This window comes from Numida meleagris, chromosome 2 (genome assembly GCF_002078875.1).
Source record: "Numida meleagris isolate 19003 breed g44 Domestic line chromosome 2, NumMel1.0, whole genome shotgun sequence".
NCBI lineage: Eukaryota > Metazoa > Chordata > Aves > Galliformes > Numididae > Numida > Numida meleagris.
Window position 1 is genome coordinate 5,863,213 of NC_034410.1, and position 19,364 is coordinate 5,882,576.

General features: G+C 38.7%; 1 protein-coding gene across 10 annotated transcripts in view; it reads right to left on the minus strand.

The window, feature by feature from the left end:
• Positions 1 to 19,364, minus strand: part of KMT2C (lysine methyltransferase 2C) — a 190,043-nt gene that overhangs the window by 36,773 nt on the left and 133,906 nt on the right. For 9 of the 10 annotated variants that reach the window (XM_021387078.1, XM_021387082.1, XM_021387085.1 and 6 more), the window contains 13 exons: positions 18,333 to 18,452; positions 15,864 to 15,994; positions 14,852 to 15,038; positions 10,265 to 10,369; positions 9,840 to 9,887; positions 8,524 to 8,661; positions 8,339 to 8,371; positions 8,136 to 8,255; positions 5,846 to 5,984; positions 5,386 to 5,600; positions 5,192 to 5,265; positions 2,545 to 2,727; positions 36 to 1,916 (listed from right to left, as the gene is read on the minus strand). In XM_021387078.1, the coding sequence (XP_021242753.1) occupies positions 36 to 1,916; positions 2,545 to 2,727; positions 5,192 to 5,265; positions 5,386 to 5,600; positions 5,846 to 5,984; positions 8,136 to 8,255; positions 8,339 to 8,371; positions 8,524 to 8,661; positions 9,840 to 9,887; positions 10,265 to 10,369; positions 14,852 to 15,038; positions 15,864 to 15,994; positions 18,333 to 18,452 (3,374 nt within the window). The remainder of the gene's footprint in view (positions 1 to 35; positions 1,917 to 2,544; positions 2,728 to 5,191; positions 5,266 to 5,385; positions 5,601 to 5,845; positions 5,985 to 8,135; positions 8,256 to 8,338; positions 8,372 to 8,523; positions 8,662 to 9,839; positions 9,888 to 10,264; positions 10,370 to 14,851; positions 15,039 to 15,863; positions 15,995 to 18,332; positions 18,453 to 19,364) is intronic. The other variant, XM_021387086.1, reaches the window with a different exon arrangement.

Below are 19,364 nucleotides of genomic sequence, written 5' to 3' on the forward strand. Positions count from 1 at the left end.
TCTGAAATTTGGATGCCATTAAGTATTACACTCACCTGTCGTAATTTCTCAGTATCTGCTTGAGACATATTCATGGTGTTCTGTGTATCTGTTACTCCTGTAGTGGGTGCTGGGCCAGGACCTTGTGAAACTTTGGGGAACTGCTGTCCTTGAGAACTCATCGGAGAATTGGCAGATGCACTGAAGTTGCCCTCAGCTCCAGGCCGTGACTGTTCAGCAGCATCATGGGCTAGTTGACCAGTTCCAAAAGATTCTGGCTGAGGTCTTGGAGTCATCGGTGGTTGATCATAAAGGTCACGTGCTGGAGCAGAAGGACCATGGTTAAATGAATCTGTTATTGCAGGTCCTGCTGGTCTGGGAGTTTGAGAACATGGGTCTGATGGCCTGACAAAAGTGCCCTGCAACCTGTTCTGTGATGTCTGCAGGAAAGGATCTCTGTTTGGTATTAGTCCCGGTCTTGTCATTGCAGGTCTGTTAAAACCCTCTGGTATTCCTGGTCTCGGAGTTGCTGGTTGCTGAGAATAAGGATCATTCAGAACAGGCCTTGGTGTTCCAGGAGGTTGAGCGTATGGATCAGAATGTCTCTGATTTGTTGGGGACTGAGCAAACAAATCCGCTGGCTGTGCAGGTCTTGGTGTGGGTGGTTGCTGCATATATGGATCAACTGCGGTGGGCCGAGGAGTTCCTGGAGGTTGGGCATAAGGATCAGCAACTGGCCGAGGAGTACCTGGAGGCTGGGAATAAGGGTCCTGAGAAGCTGGCCTTGAAATGGGTCCAGACTGAGGGAAAGAATCACTCTGTTGCCGCACTATCCGGGGCGGATGGGCAAAAGATTCCTTTATTGCTGGATGAGGAGTAAGGGGAGGCTGGCTGTATGGATCATTAGGCTGATTATGGGAAAAGTTATCCACTGGCCTTGGTGTCAGTGCAGGCCTTTCATATGGATCAACAGCAACACGCCTTGGTGTAGCTGGCATTGATGCATAGGGATCTTGCGGAGACTGAGGTGGGCGCATGGGAGTTTTAAAGTGTCCAGGGCTCCCATCAACAGGAGCAGGAGTAGGAGTCAATGGTGGCCGTGCATACGCATCAGCAGAAGTTACTCTCTGTCTCTGAAATGTATCAGTTCTAGGAGCTGGCTTAGTGAATGGATCACTGCTCCCAGCTGTTAAAGGAACTTTCCCTGACTGATCCATAACCATGGGTGATCTTGGGACCCCCAATGGTTTGGAGAACTGATCTGAGGTCATAACAGGCCTGGGTGTGTCTGGTGGCTTTGCATAGGGATCACTGCTACTTGGAGATGAAGAACATGAATCCCTGACTGGAGAAGGCCTGCTTCCTGATGGTTCAGTTACCTGAACAGGCCTGGATATAGATGACTGTGGTGCACAGGCGTCTAACGGCGCAATGCTACCTCTTCTAACAAAGCTTTGATTACTAGGTGCTGGTCTAGGTGTTCCTACCATTTTAGCATATGGATCCATTGGAGAAGGTGGTCTTGTGTTTGTGGAACCTGGAGAAAACATCTGTTGTGATGATGTCTGAGGAGTCTGAGACTGAGACAGTGAATCATGTACTGGGATTCGGGTTGGAGTAGGGGGTGGGGCTTGTGGTTTGAGGAACACATCATCTGAGGATGCTGAAGTAGGCGTAGCAGGTAGCTGCTGCTTTGCAAATAGATCCTTATGGAATGTTTGCTGTGCAGGAGACATGCTGCCACTGCCAGCCTGAGGTGTTAAGGGGCTCTGGATCCCACTGCTGGGTGTGTCTGCGCCAGACTGGTTCAGAAGCTGCTGCGAACCGAACTGCTGCTGTTGCTGTTGCTGCTGCTGTTGTTGCTGCTCATTTTTCACTTGTTCAAGCTTCTGTGTGGCTTCTATTTTGGCTTGCTGCTTACTTTTTTGACGCATTTGCTGTTCAAAAATTATATAGAAAAAGGTTATACTTTATATATACATATACACACAAAATCTTTGACGAGTAAAATGAATCAGGAATTAAAATTTCTGAATACACTGAAGATCAATTGTGAATAACTGTAAATTGTAAATGCAATGGGAGCAGAAAGCATAGCTATTTGTAAAGTTCAATTACCTTGACAAGCACCTTGATTACCTGGAAAGAAAATTTCCCAGGTTGCCTAAAGAGCAGCACAGCTTTCCAACCTTATACTCTGAAGATGAGTACCAACAGATGCGGCACTGATGGAGGTCAGTGGGTTCCAAGAGACAACCAGCCTAACTTGGAGCAGCAAGCTGTGCGACAAGGTTACTGCTATACAGGGTATATAAAAACAAACTACTGCAAAAGCTAGCCACACAAAGGAAGAATTACCTATTTCCACAATAGGTTAAGAGTCAAAGCTTTTCAACAAAATATTTTAGCATTTACAGGCAGCTTCCCTTCTGATAACACCTATTTTCTTCCACAACACCTGAACTTACACTACTCTACTATACTATTGATTTTATTAAAACAAGATTCCAACAATGCAATAAAAGGCAGGAAGAAAAACTACAAAAAGCCCTAAATGCAACACACCTGTCTGAATTTCCATTCCTGTTCATGTTCTGATTCCCTCTGTTTTAATGGATCTTTAAAGAGGTCGGAGTCAATACGTGAGCTGGGATCAATGCTATCCTGTTGCTGCTGCCTTTTCATAGAGTCATTTGACATCTGTACTTTATTGATGCGCAAAGCAGCTCTATTGTCTCTGGCTTTTTGCTGAAAAAAGATTGGAGAAGAAAGACATGTAGTTAGTCTCATTTTCTTTTGCTAAGTGTGAAAACTGCATCTGTTATTCCTACAAAATCTAAAATGAAATTACTTGTAAAACTTTATGTTTAAACACACATTTGTGAAAACTACACTATTATTATTACTACATTATTATTATTACAACAAACTCCAAGCCAAAAATACTCCATTCTCTTTAGAAATCTTACGTTTAAACTAACATACAAATAGAGAACTAAGGAGTTCTTAGCAGTGGAGGTTTTCTATGTGTTTGGAGTCTCTGTTCAGGTACTGTGCTGTGCCAAAGAAGCACGAATCTCACCAGTATGCCTTTCAAACTGCACACTGTGGTGGTCTGAAACCCGAAGATGTGAGTACAGCAGATGACATTCGGATCAATAAAGACCAATAATGTGAAGAACTTCAGTGACAAGAAAAATACAGTCCACTCCATTAAACAGACTCTATAGATCTCAATCTGTGTTAAGTTAGTAGTATAAACATAGGATATGGGCTCACGGATCAGGAAAAATTGGATGAAAGAACAGCAATTCCTCTTCAATGAGGCATTTCACAGCTATCCTGACACTTTAAAACATCTAATGGAAATTTCAAAGAGTCTGTTTTACCACCAATCTAGGATGTGATTCCTTTGCTGAATCAAACCCTCATATCTTTTCTACCTTTTTACTTTTTATTTTTTCTGCAATTTTCAAGTGGAGGCTGCTTAGCAGAAAAGGCTTAAACTCTTCCCGCTCCAAAGAAACAAGAAGCGCTAACACAGCTGAGAGCAACAGTGCAGCAGAAATATTTGTGTCGTTTTCTCTCTAAGTGTCAAGATTATGCAAGTAAGGAAAGTAAAAAGCCAACAGTGAAAGTGCAATAACGCGTTACTCAGTTTTATTTCTAAGGTAGCCTCTATCCCTCCCCAGCTGAAAGTTCCTCAGTTCAGGCACTGCAGCAGCTTCTTGTGCACACAATGCTAGGTGCACCAGGAACAGCTGCAGTGTAAGAGTACATGAACTGTAATATCCGTGAGGAAACTACTGCTCTGCACTACACAAATACTCATACACACACATCCATGCAACTGCATGTTCCCTTTCCCCAGACAGGGGGGAAATCATTTTTGCATCTACATCTTGGATATCCATTAGGAGAATAGGACTGTATTTTTTCAGAGCAATGAAGAAGCAGCATTCAGTAGTAGAAATAATGGTAAATTGATAAATGCCTGGATAAAAGCCTACCCATTTATGTCAATAGTTTCTTGCAATTGTTATATGGAAGGAACCGTCGAGATTAAATACATGAAATGACATAGAGGTCCAAAGTTGCTGAAGTTACAGGCCTGAATAAAAAGTAAAATAAAGTAATAACTTATCCCCTAAAAGTTGTTAGTGAGCTTGTTTTTGTTTGTTTCTTAATTTGGACAGGAAGATACCATGTTGGTATTGCTAAGCTGTGTGCCATCAACATACAAACATACATGGGTATCAGATTTGTTTATTAATGAGACCATATTGGAATAACTGCAGCTGAAGGGAAAAAAGAAAGACTGAAACCATAATCCTGCAAAATCCACAGAAATTTACATAGGGAAAATGAGAACAATCATCCAATTGCTGTTGTGATGAAAGAAAGAAAAGAACCAGGACAGGATGGAGATTAGCAGTGTGTTAGAGAAAGTATGTTTGCCGACAGCGGTTGTCCAGGTCAAAAACAGTGAAACTAATACAGGTTCTGAGGTCTGGATGAAGACAGGCTTTAACAAGAGGTGTCAATAGAGCACAAGGGTCACCATGTGAATGGCAGTTCTACAGAATCAACAATCAGTAAACACATACTCCAGACAGTTGCTACAAGTATCTGAGTTTGCTTGGCCCAGATGTGAAGAAAGCAAATGCTTTTGATGAGAACAGAGTCCCCTGTGCTCCCCACAACATGGAAGGTATCAAAAGAGTTTCCACTGCAGAGAGAGAGAAGAGAGGGGAACAGTAAGGCAGCTGGAAAGGAATAAAAGAAAATGAGCAAAGTAGGAATATGAAGCTCTGCCACCTCTGGAATTGATAGTTCAACAGGTGAAAGACTTCAGCAACTCAAGTGGGGCCAAAATGAATAATCTACTGAGAGAGGAAGAGAAAAGAGAAGAAGGTCACATAATGATTTCTTATTATCCTTTTGAAGAAACTGGTGGGGTCCTGTGCAGAAAGAGACAAGGGCAAGTCAGACTTGAGGCATGAATCAAATGCAGCAAACAGGCAGCAAGAACAAATGTTTTCATCTCATTTAATGCCTTTATTTTGCACAATACTAATGTAGTTCATTTCAAGGCCAAAAGGCAAGTGAACTTCCACTAACCCTAAACTTATTTAAAAAAACAAATGAAAATCCCACAGATGAAATACATTTTTGCTGAAAGCGGGCAAATGCAGGAGGTGGTTTTTCTTACCACATATGGAGCTCTCTCCTGCGAGCTTGCTTTCCTCCACAGTTTAGCAATTTGCTTCACTCTTGTAGCCCAGTCTGCAATTAAAAAAAAAATGTGTTAATGTGCAAGGCATTAATAAGTTTATTTTATATTATTTCAAATAAAGATGTATAAATTTCCACGAACTATTTGACTTTATTTGCTAATTCACTCACCTGGGAATTCTTCCTTTAGATTAGGGAAGTTGATATTTGTATAGAGAACAGGTGCTACCGTTGCCATTTCACCCAATGCTTCTTCTTTTTCCCACTTCAGAGTGCTTCTTTGAGCATTGGACATCGTATCACCTTCACCTTCCAAAGGTGGAGCAGATGGTGCCCATGAGCTGTTTGGATCACTTACCATAGGATTGAATGCTGGATTCTTATCCCTGACAAATCAGAAAGGAGTTTTATTTTGTAAAGAGATTTCTCTCAATATACAAAAACAATGAGCACAGTACTTATTCTTCTTGCTATCTTATTAGCCAGCAGACTGCAAGAACATAATTTTTTGTAGTAGCTGTCAATAACCAATTAATTAAACGTTAACAGTATCACAGTACTAATAACTCCACTATCATCCAAGTGATAAATGCTAAGCAATGGATGTTTTCGACTTCCCATTTTAACATACCTGGCATCAGTATATGGCTGTTGTGTTATGGGAGAGAAAGTGCCCAGGCCACCTCCAGGAGTCAAAGCTGTATGAGGGAGATGAGGGTTAGGGCCAATCAGACCATTCATAAGTGGCACTCTTGGAAACGCACTCTCTCCTAGAAAGAGAATTTTAAATTATAATCTTAAAGTGTGAATACTTTTTAAAGTAGAGGAAAAAATGTTTAGTGAAGAAGGCGTGTCTCATCTAATGAAAAAACTAAGTGCTTTCAAGTTTTAGAGTACTGACCTTACCATTTTGGAAAGGTTTTGAAATCCATTTCTTTTGGTTCACTATAAGCTTGTGTTCTTTTCTACCATATCACATCCCTGTACAGATTTATTTTTGTCTGAAAAATTAAGGCTTTTTAAAAATGAGATTTCCAAAACTTTTGCACTAGCCTGCACTGTGGAACCATACCACACTTTATATTGAGGCATATTCCTAAAGACTGGTGGTCTGTATTTTTTGTTGTTGTTGTTATACTCAGATCCAGTGCCTACAACAAAGAGAAAAATCCACGCTGCTGCCAAGCATCACGCATGGACCAAGTTGCTCTCAGTCTTTACAGAGTTATGATTAACCACTTGAATAAAGCACCTGCTCTTCTGAGACAGCAGCATACCAAAGTAAGCCTCGTTATCTATTAACTCTGTAACTCGTAACTGATGAAACAGATAAACCTAGTCAAATGAACATCATCACTGCAATTAAGTGTCCAGCCTAGCAATATTAGGGCAGAATATTTTATTTATTTGATCAAAATATTAAGCAAACATGGCACAGGCAAATTTATTCCAGCAGATGGTCTTTGCAGATGTTCCTACACAGAATTAACACTGACCTGTGAGGCCCTGTCACTTAAATGCAATCATAACTGTGGTCTGAATATTCTCCTAAAAGCACAGAAGCAGAAACTGATTTATTCGCAGGGTAACACTGAAACATTCTCCCGTGCCTGAGGTCATTATCTGCTTATTTACAGGTTGCACAAACTACACAGAAAAGTTTAGTTTGGATGAAAGTAACTCATCAGTCAGCATTTAAGAGAATATGCTCTATCACAGCATACTGTATCTGTGAAGACCTGGCAAACAAGGAGGAGCCAGGCCTCTAATTCACGCAGAAGGTTTGCATGTCTTTATGAGAACAGAGTGCTAATTTCATCTGAAATTGCTGAGACTTGATACAAGCTTCCCCGTTACTGAAGCATTTATCTCACAGAAACATGTGGATCACTACACAGTAACTGAACAAATTATAAACCTACAACTTTGTAATTGTGGCAATTCCCATAGGGAGAAAGTTAAACGATCTTACAGAGTTCAAATGCTGAAGTTATCTCCAAGCACCCAAACAACGGGGAAACCGGCACTGATATCTACGTTATCTTTTGCTTTAAATCACCTCATTGTTTGCTTTAAACTCTCTCCTTTCCAAGGATTTTTGAAGTCTTTCCTTTTTATGGAAATACAACCAAGTAGGAAACCGATCATTTTTCTTCTCATCATTAATTCACAGGTGAAATCAATTTGCATACTACTTTTTGTAGTACCAGTATAACAGAATGGGCACTCCTTATGTGAGCTCAACAAAAACCCACTAATGGTGATGTCTGATGAGAAAAGAGTGCATCTAATTATGCTCACACATACTGCTAAAAACCTGCTGTACTGCTAACAACAACAAATAAAATTAGTCTGCCTCTTGCTTTCAATATAAAAGTAGTAATATGCTGAATCAATTCATAATCATCTTAATAGGAAGAAAGAGAATAAATGATATATTTCAAAATTCCTTAGCCTCCTCTTTATTATTTGGATAGGAATAGTTAGCATGCTAAACTGAATTCTTAAACAAAATTAAGACTCACTAAACGAAATTAAGAATCACCAAATCACTGTCACACAGACTTTCTCATTACCCTTGAGGAGGTACTCAAAAGTAATGAATGAGCAAATGCAGAAGAGAACGCATGCTTTATTGCAGACAATTTCAAGAATATGAAAGTGTCAGCTAAAATAAAAGCTCCAACACATCACACAAATCTAAAATGACTGTCCCTTTAAGGTAGCAACATTTACCTGCGCATTAATCACATGCTGCCTTTCGAGCAGTTTTAGAAAAATATTTCATAAATTATCAACAGCAGCTTGCACGAGTTAAGAATAGCAGAAAGTAAGGCATGCCCTACTTTCATGTCAGTATTTAACAGATGCACAGCTCTCCTGACTAAGCTGCTGTTTTTAGAAGTAACAAAGAAACATACCTTGACTGTGCAAAGACATAAGCTGTGGTGGAGGTGGAGGCTGTGGCAAAGGAGCTGTCTGTGTGGTTGCTGGACTTAACACAGCTGTGAACAGATCTTCAACATCTTTTCCTCCTAGCTCTGCAAAAACACTGTGCGTGAGTTGGCTGGCATTGCTTAAAAACTGTATCTTGCAGGAGACAACACAGATTAAGAGTACATACCTGGGATTTTGTACAATTTGCCAAGAATAGCACCTGTGCAAATTAAAAATATGGCATGAGTAATCATAAAAAATGCAATAAAATTAATTCTGCAAGCAAGTAGGTAGCAATACATAGGTAGCAATGTGAGTTCAACAACAGAAAGCATTTTCAAGAAGACTAGATCAAGAACAACAAAAAATTACCATCTGTGACCATTTTGTCTAGTTCTGGACTGAGGATTCCATCCAGCTGTTCTTCACTCAGTGGCCGTGAAGTCGGGTTGACATTTGGCTGAGGCAGAGAAGAAGGATCATCAGAGATGGGACCAATATCCAATCCAGCTAAGGAAGAAAGAATATAAAGTTAGACATAAATACTACAACCTAGCGATACAGAATAAAAGGCATAAAACATTTTTTTTCCCTAGAGGTAAGCTATCAACTGAACAAAGACTTTCTTGAAATCTGAAGTTCAGGAAAAATAAGACATTCATTAGAGAAAAGTACACAAACAACCCCGGCTATACACTTTCAGTTTACTGTACTGTTTGAGGAATTAATTGAACAGAATGAAATCTGGAGGAATGGGAAAACTTTGTTGAAATAAGACAACTGAGTTCAGGTGCAGCATGTTTTGAAGCATATAGTTCTCAGCAAAGAGTTTCACTGCAATTATTTTTCACATTTTAAAAACAATCATACTAGCAGTCAGTATGTTTTATTGTGTACCTCAAGCTTCACCCTCAAACATTCTTCTATATTAAATTAAATTATCTACTGAAGTGCTCTTGAAGTATACTCAGTATCAAACTCTTCACAGCAGTTTCCATTTCAAGAACAACTACTGAATATTCTAGGTTACAAGTGATTTGTTGATCCTGACAAAACATAACTTACTATATAAATTTCACAGCATCCTTTACATGCCAATAGATCTCTCAAAAGAGAAACATCTTCGAAAATAAAACTATACACTTCAGCATTTAAAATATAGTTCTGTATTAAACACCAAATAAAAATAAATTTAAAATAATGAAACATGCCATTCTACTTATTGCCAAAGCGTGTCTTACATAAACTGATGAACCATCATCCAGTACAAAAAAGATATCCAGTGGAAAAAAGATATCAATCTGATTACTTTATTCATGCTTTAACATATTCACATTGTTAAAATGCTTGTAATTTACTAAAGATACCACTACGATAAAAACTACACACTACAACTGTAAGTAATATTAAACAGCGACAGCAAGAAAACACATGGCTTTGTATCATGAACAACAAAAACTCAGGAAGGTTTCCAAAGACTGGCAGCAAAACCTTATGCAGTACTTTACTAAATGCAGCGTGCAGAGGTCACGTTAGACTCAAACAATACAGAAAGAGTGGAAAATGGAAGCGTGAATTAGTGACACAGTAACGGAATGCTAGTTTCTACACATGCAGTTCTTTCAGCTAAAACCACTAGGAAAGGTGACTACTTCTAACCATGGATCATCCATTGTTTAGTTTCTTACCAAATGGGGAGGGTGAGTTCTCAACCTGGAAAGTGCATAAATCAAGACCTACAGGACCCAAACCAGATAAAATGGATGATTATAACATGAAAACAAAACAAAACAAAAAGTAAAGAAAAAGCTTCATGCTGAAAAAGCTACGCAGGTATGACAGACAACAGCAGCTATTTTTTATTCTCTCTTAAGCAGCAAAGCAAAGAGCCAGGTAAAACAAAATGTTGAAGAGGCTGTGTGTTTTTTTGTTTGCTTTTTTTTTTTTTGCAGGAGACAACAAAGTCATCTCAAACCGAGGTATTTTTAAAATATGAAAACTGTATCTGAAATAACCTAGAGCATAACCTATAGGTATGAAACAACAACCACATCTACAATATAGAGGAAAAAAAAGAAAGCAAATACCAGAGAGACCTCATAAACCTACATACCCGAATGATCTCCAGACTTTACCAAATCATCAGAAAGGATTCCAAGAATATCATCATCGGTATTCAAGACTTCAGAAAGATCAGCTAAGGGGTCATCGGTGCTACCTGTAAAAGAAACAAAATAAAATCAACCAATTGTGGCAATTTTATGTTTACATGTGACTCTGGTGATAAATAATAGCTTGAGCTTCAAATTCAAACATAGATTTATCAGGCCCTTCTAGTGTGCCATGCTCTGCAGGTTGCTCTGAAGTGAGAGACAAGTCTCTCTTGTCAGTACTGCAGCCATGTTCACATGCCTAAATTCTTTAGTAATTCTGAGTGTAGTAAAAGTGATAACAAAACTCAGTCATGTGAAAGGTAGACTGGATGGTTTTAAGGAAAAAAAAAACACAAGATCAAACGAGAACTCAATATCTAAGACACAAAAGCCTACGAAGGCAAGAATCAACCAGAGCGTTTGGTGAAGGAGACAGCTCACAGCAAAGGAGCAGAGATCATGGTTCTTCTCTTACTACCACTATCTTTCTTAAAAGCAACCAGATACCATAACCTGACATAGAAGGAAAATCTTAAACTACTAGTAGTAAGAAAAATGGAAATTTGAGATGCTATTTGTAAGATCAGAAAAAATCCTGGAGCAATGAGAACAACCAGAGGTAGGAATGCCATAGTTTGTTTTGCAATCTAGCAAAAACCTGCAATAAATTATTGAATCATGTTTTATGTTTGCTGCTCAACTGGATGGATCCATGTGTCAGCTTGCACTACTCCATTTACATGCATGTAAGTAATAAAACTTCTACCAGGATTAGGAAAACTTAGAAACATCTCAAAACCACTTTGTGGGTATAGGTATTTTGAATCTGTACCTGATAAAAAAAAAAAAAAGGACTATGAAACACAAGGTCTTAAACAGAAGTTACTTTTTCTTGTTTGTTTGTTTGTTTGTTTTTAATGAGTTTTCCTTCTGGTCTTCTGAATTCAACTGTGTTTGGTCCAATGACATGATGCAGGTTGGTAACTAGCACCAAGTACACACAGTTCTATTAAGATCTTCACTTGGCTGGTAGGCAAAAGATTGACTTTATCTGTCCTTTAACTGAATTCCTGTCTGAAGGCAGATAAATACCAAAGAGAAAAAAGCCCTTAGGAAGGAAGCACCAAGACTTTACCAGCAGCCTTCAGTTCTTCTGTAGTATTCTATGCTATGATGTTTCTCTCCACAGCTTGGGAACTGTTCCTAATAATTCAACTTCTAATTTGAATATAAATACACTGAGTAAGTAGCAGGAAAGGACTAAGGTGAAAAAATGTAACTGAAGTGTTTACCATCCATTGTTACATAATAAATTCGGGCTGTAAGGTAAAAGGATTCTAACTATTAAGGCAATCAGATTCTGTAATGGCCTTCCATTGAGTTTAGTAGGTTGTAAAAAAGCTAACTGCTACCAAGGTGGAGCTGGTTAAGACTATAAAAATACTGAGGGTCAGTAATGGAGAGGGCTAGACTCTATGATCTGTAAGTCACATACTATACATCTCATCTAAAACATGTTCTTTCTTTTTTGCCAGTTTTAATTCAGAGAGTGCTAATTATCTTCAAAATAACAAAATCCCCTTAGTCAGCTGCTTCAGATCACAATCAATAGATGGTTGACATCTGGTGCCAAATAAATAGCTCAATACTGCTCATTAATTTGACTCTTCAGAATTGAGATGTAAACTAAGGGAAGGCTAAAAGGAAAATAAGTTGCTCGTAACGCTGGATCTCTAACACAGCACTGTTCTACTGCTTATCTCATGATCCTCATTCCTCTGATGTATTTATTTTACGTTCTAAAAGAATAAAAATATCTCTCCTGAGGCTGCAGCCACCCTAATGTGTCTAATCAAACGCTGTCTACCTATACAAAACATCCCAGCAGCACTGGAATCAGTTGTGCAGAGACACATGCCTCCTCTCTTTTTATCCAGGAAGAATATCCTTAGCGTTCTTTCTCATTTCCAGAACCTTCTCAGAATACATCTTGCCAAGAGGTATTTTTTTCTTTATGAGACACAGTCAGGTAAAGAATCCCAGGAGTGACACAGGGAGTCCCCAGAGCACTCGGGATACACAGATCATCATCAACATCTTCAACTTTACTGCGGAGCCAGGGACTCTGGAGATCTGGTGCTCCCAGCAAGCAAGCCTCTGCACTGTGCTCTAGAGCTCTCTTTTACACGATTGTAAGGCTTGGTCCCATGTAGAACACACCACAGTGGTGCACCACTTGCGTTATGGCAGAGATGAGTCTCATAACTGAAAATACAAATTGCAGCCGCTTTGCCAGACAAAAATCAGAGCTTCAAACACAGTTACCAGTAACTAGTAAAACACTGAAGAAAAGACTCTGCAAACACTCTTCTGGCTGGCCCTGCCATCATTACTGGTAAAAGCTTTGGCTACCCTTAACGAAGCTCTAAGAATAAATTGTCACAGAATGTCACTGAAACACACTGTAAATTCATTAGGAGGCTGAACACATTGCTGTTAACTCCCTAGCAGCCCTGTATACATCCTGAAAAGCCAAGCAGATCCAGTAACTTCTCCTTCAGGTGCTTGAGAGCACTTTGGAAGATGAACTTTACCTAACCCTTATTGCTGGGTTCAATCAATTGGAGTTTCCGAGAGAACAACAACTTCCTTGTGGGAAAGACCTATCCAGCTAAGCATGGATTCTCACCGAGTGAGCAATCATTGTGACAAACAGCACTGTAGGAAAATAACACAGTAACAACATGCTCTACCACCTCCTGGTGCAGTGAACAAAGCAGGTCTGTGTCAAACTGATGAAAATAGCACAGGTGCTCTTTCACTGCTCACACCACCAGCTCCTCTGCAATGCTAGCCAGAAGGGACAATGTGACCGTTGCAAGCTCAATAATTAGCAAATTTATGAGGGTCTCCATCACTCAAATTGCATCTGGCTCTCCCAGACATGTGGATGCTGTTGTGGAAATAACTGTCTCCCACGTAGTCATGGCAAAAGAGCTAAGAAAAATTGCACTGGAACTGATCAATATTGGCAGATGACTTCACCCGCTGGCTCTGCAACTGCACCAAACAGCTTTGTCTGGACACAGTTTTGGCCTGCAATCCTAACACTGGAGATACCATTGCTGAGAAGGTTCCTATGGCCAGAAAATACTGTCCTTTGAGCCTCTCATATAAAATGGGGAAGACAGTAGGTTATTCACTTAAGTGGTTGCAAGTAATTTATTTATTTTCTAATAACTACATCCTTATAATTTATTTCTGTATAAAAATAAGAGGAAATTATGAAGTTTTACAACTGCTTAAAGAGTGTTTTTTTAAAAAAAATTCTTCTTAATTTCCTTTTACTTGGAAAAATAGAACATTAAATTAGCACCAAGTTTGTACAGTTCTAACACTTCATACCATCATACCACATGAATATTAATGACTTTAATCATGCAGTTTGATAAGCTGATGAAGACTACTGAATCTGTGCTTCTTCAAGGAATGCTGAGGTGAAAAAATGCCTATCTAAATACATTTTCTTGCAGAGTTGGAACCAGTGAAATACAGACTTTGAAACACTTCGTTTACAGTGGCTTCCCCTTAAGGGGAAATTAACCCCGATTTCTCTATTACTCACAATTTCAAGCATATAGCGATCAATGTTTAATTATAATGTAGCCTTTTGCTTTTCATTTAGCAGATTTTCACTAAGTAACAATCACAAATAAATGATCTCTCTGCAACAGGCTGCTGGAAACTAACAATGCGCGTAAACACTTTTAGATGGAAAAAGATGTGAGGATGAACTGAAACAAAAGTGACAAATTAACCCATGTAAACAAGAAATAGCAACAGTTAAAAAAATACAGAATGGTAAGACACCTCTAGCTAAGAGCACACGCTACAAGGCACCAAGAGAAAAATGTATGTGGAGAAGACAGTAAAGTTTTTAATTATTCCTTTGTGTGACACTGCCCTTTCAGCAGTACTTAAACCCCCTGGCTACTTGCAAATCTCCCAATAATATCTCCAGCAAAGTTTTGCAAGAGAAAACAAAACCAAAAGATTGCCCAGGGGCTACAAACTGTACCTTGAAAGGGAACACATGTTCAGAAAGGACAGGAGGAGGAGAGGAGAATGGTAACCTAAAATAATCCAACACATTAAGCAAGACAAAAAGTTGGATGATACTTACCCAATTAACAATCAGTACGCTTCTAAAAATGCTTTTTAATTAGAGTATTTTTGTATTCTCCTATCATGGATCTGTACATGTATTTTTGGATGGAATTCATTTTCATGAATTTTACAAATGTGGACGTTACTGTCAAAGACTTTCAGATTTGTATCAAGTCCCAATTACTCCAACAACTGCTCCTCCTGAAACAGGCAAAGCCGTGGAGCTGGATAATCCTAATTATAAACGTTACTTTGCAAGGACAGTTAACATACAGAATGTTAAAAAAGGTGACAGTTGCACTTTGAAAGAAAATCACGGAAGAGCTCGAGCTGTAACAAAAACAAACTAGTGAGTTATCACTAACATTAGCTTTGTATACCTTGAGGTCCCAGTTTCGCCTGAGCTGGAGTGGAGGTTGAGCTAAGGAGAGGGTCAGATGAAGGATTCAGGAAACTGGTTGCCAAATTTGCTTTACATGAGAGTGGAAGTGATTCTTCAGGTAAATTATCAAGGCTCATCTTGTTTTGTCTACTAGTATCTAGTAGATCTTTTCCAAAGAAAGCTTCCTGCAAAGAGGACAAAATGATTCAGTGTAGGAAAAACACTGTATCTGTTGAAAAAGTCATAGGAACAGCAAAGGTAAATGAAAACACCAATGATTATGGTCTGAGTTCAACACTCTACCCTGTATGTCATGAAGTTTGGTAAATATCTAGGAGACAATAAGGTTTTCATGAAAAAGCTGGCTGAGAAGAACAAGCCATACAATGTTCTCAGTGGAAGATACAAACCTACTTGTTTATAAACCATTAGGGGGTGGGTAAGTTGGTCAGTCAACATTAACATCCTAGTAATTATCCACACTCCTAAGGATCAACAAGTACTACCTCCTACCTCTGGGGATAGCACATCAGTAATGGTGGGTGGGTAAAACAGCAGGGATTGTAGTAGTGGGGAGACGCAGAGCATATAAAAACACAAATCTATGGATAAAGTTTCCCTTATAAAATCAAGTTCTATAATCTTCTGTCAAGAAAAAGTAGTATCTAGAGTAAATGTCATGATCAGGCTAAGACGTGACACAGACGAATGCGGTACACGAGAAGACAAGCTGAAAATGTCATATGTCAGCTTAGAGAGAAAAGAAAGGTGGTTTTTTTTCTCTCAGAACTAACAGAAACCTATGCAACAAGAAATACCACCAGAGAAGATTTAACATAATATACAGCTTTCTCTACAAACTTATGAACATTCCTAACAGAAAACCCAAGCCCTCTGAATGATAAATTGGCAGTCAGAAAATAAATATAGTTTCAATGACCTATGAATCAACAAACACAAAGATCTTGTATTGAAACGTTTATACACATGAAGCACAGTGAAAGTTGTACCTGCAAGTAGGCAGGAAAAGTTTCTTCAAGTTTATTCTTCTTTTTCCTGTAACGTTTCTTTATTTTCTCAGTACTTTCAGAAGCTGGGGTAGACTCCTCAACTGGAGTGTCGGGCAGCTGCTCTGTCCAGCCTATAAAAGTAAAGTTCAGGAGCAAATAAAACACTCTGTGTCTTTCTCAAAAGGTGCAGTGGTAGCATATCTTGCCACCTATTTGAGGACCTGAGTGATCTGAATTATCCCAAATATCTCTCTAGGTATCTTCTAAAGGTGACTTTCATCTAGACAGCTGTGAACCTGATCACCTGTCCGGGTTCAAGAAGTCAGAGATGTTATCTGTGATACTAGCCACATCATGAGCTTATCGTACTTGATCAGCTGTGGGGAAACCTTTCATTTTTCTATCTGTAAGCCAACCTAAAAATGTGGTTATTTGAGAGAAACCATAGGTACCATTCAACTAGCTATTTGAAAGAGAGTTCTACTGAAGCAGCATCTCTAAAATCTACACTGTTGAGTTACACGTTGATCACCTTTCTGCTTATAAACTATTTTTTCTCAAATTAGAATTACAAACCATTTTTCAAAACCTGAAAAATGGCTTGTAGAAACAATGTACAGACCAAAAAAAGGAATCTATAAAGAAGCCCTTCAATAAAAATTACACGTTTATTCAGCTACCAAATACAAAGCTGCACCGCATTTTTTCCTAATGAACACAAAAGAACAGTGTGCTAATCAATCATTCAGTTCTTTAATTCAACACATCAGTGAAAACACTAGGGGAAGAACTAAACTTTTTAAGTCCTCCCCTTCTCCCTTGCAAAAGCTAATTACAAGAAGTTAATGACCCTGGGAAGTTATTTAAAAAACTACATTACGTAGTAAAACCTGCCACGCTTTGTACTACAGTCATCTCTTGTACCACGTACAGAGGACAGCGAGTAGACTGAGACTCCCCAACACTGTGACCCCTGCATTGTTCAAGAGTGAGCCTTTGCAGCAAAAGGAGCAAGAAGCTTAACTGTTTAACTGAAGAATATTGCTTTTTTAACAATAAGCATTGTACTGTGAGAATGAGTAATTAACTTTTCAACCATTTTTTTCTTTAAAAAGAAAAAAATTAAAGGAGAAGATTCATATGTAGGAATTGAAAGTTTTTAAAGCAAAATTTTTCTGCAGTACCTAAAACAATTTAGAATACCATATTGACACAGTATTTACAAAGCAGGAAAACATAGCTGTAACATTAATACTGAAGAGAAAGCAAACCCTTTTTCTGAACTGGAAATCCAGCTACTATGCTGGGTTGCAATGATAACAGAAGTATTTGTTGACTTCATAAAGTCTTTCCACAAAAACAAAAAAGGAAAAAAAAATATTAGTTTTTATACTGACTACATACTGCAGTAAAAATAGGTCTCCACCATGTTTTAAACTGAACAGCTAAGCAGACAGGAAAGAATAACAGGAGTAATTGAAGGCCTGAGTCCTCCAAGATAGAGTCAGACAACTTCTAGAAGCTGCTGCCTCTCTCTACTGCTAATAGGAAACAGACTCTAAACTAAATACATTCCACATCTCACCTCAGTAATTCCTAAATATCATCTATGCTATGTAACGTACAAAACCCAGACAGATGAAATAATTAGTCTAATTACACATAGCAAGCACGAGAATAAGTCCTAGGAGCAACACCTGACTTCTTGTCTGATGCCCAATCCACTGAGTATTAGAATATCAGAAGCACCAAAATAGTTTCACTGTGAGAACAGAGACCAAACTGAGTAGGATTCTTCAGCCCTGGAAATGATGACAACTGAAAGGGGGAGAAATATGACACAGCTAGAGAATCTTAGGGTACTACAAATTAATACTGATTTTTCAGACATGATGAAACATGAGGGTATCTTATGAAACTCTCACATATCCAGTTTAAAATGAACAAAGGCAATTACACAACAATAAATATATTGCAGAACTCACTAGTACAGGATTCACATAGCATAAACAGATGCATAAAAGAGATCTGTCATCCTTGTGTAACAGGGAACACTGGTGAACATTAAAACTCATGATCCAGAAGATAACTCTGGATCGGGACTATGTCTGAAGGAAAGCTTATCAGAAGAATTGCTCTCATCTTGCCTCATTTCTGACACTGTTTCCTATCTTCTACCAGTCAAATCAGGAGCTCTGACGAAACAACAGTCCTTACAATTCACTCTGTTCAGCTCTAACAACAGCCTGCATTGTTTCAATATCTTTGTAAATCATGGACTCTGCCAAAATTGTATGATTGCAGGAATGAGTATTTTCAGTTCATTAAAAAAGTCATCACAACAAACAATAAAACCTTCCTCCTTCACAGCACATCTTTGGAAAGTATTACACATCATATTATATTATTGTAAGTTGCACTATTTTTACTGTATTAAGCATGAACCAGAAATTAAGTTTCCGCACTTACCCTCATCTCTGCCAGGCAACTGCTCAGAGACAGATCCAGAAGAATCTTTCCTAGAGAGAGATCTTTTAGTCTTCCCCTGCCCTGTACGACTTCTTTGACGTACCATAAATCCACCAATACCTAAAAAGGAAGCAAAATTTCAATATATTGATTAAAACTGTATTTCATAGCAAGAATGAGAGCCAAGATTATTCTGCAGGTAAAGGGACAACTGCATCTGGAGATATCCAAGAACAAATCCAACATACTTGAGGAGTTTTCATTTCTTAATTTTAATGTCTCAGTGGGTATGTACATAATTATCAGGAAGGATCAGAATTTTAGGACTTTAATACATCTGCAAGAAGATTAAATCACCAAACCTGGTGACTTTCAGATGCTGATTTTCTCCTCCCTTCGCAAGCTGATGAATTGCTAAAATTAGTCAATCTACTAAATGAAACCTATTAAAGAACATTAAGGGGTCATAAGAAAATTCAAATTGCTCTGGAGATTTCGCCACTCCAAATGACAGTATTAGAGAAGGATGTACCACATAATGAAAAGATAATTAACCAACACGATACTGGCTGAAACTCCAGAATCCTTCACTAATGATTGACTGCAGTGCTCCTGGTCCTTTACAGTTGGTCTATAGGTATGTACATGCATCAAGCTCAGGTTTGTGTAATTTTTCAGGGAAATTGTTGGCTGCAGAAAACTAACAGATGGCTGCTTAACAACTCATGATCCAAAATCACTCTGAGCAAATGAAGCTCTCTTCTCTTGAGGACGCGTCAGTGGAAATAAATGGCTTATTGAGGTATATTACTTGTAGAGAAACCGGAGATCTCTGTGAAGAGCTGAGGGTTTGCACCACCATCTCCATATGGTGCCCCCATCATGGAAGGCAAAACACACATGGGCTTGACCTGCTGGGACAGGGCTCTTGGACAGTGCTGGCGAGGGAAAATGGTGCTAGAAATTTGTTTAGCTACTGATAGAGAAGCAAGTGAAATTGCACCGTGTTGTAACTCCTGCTTCCTTTCTCTA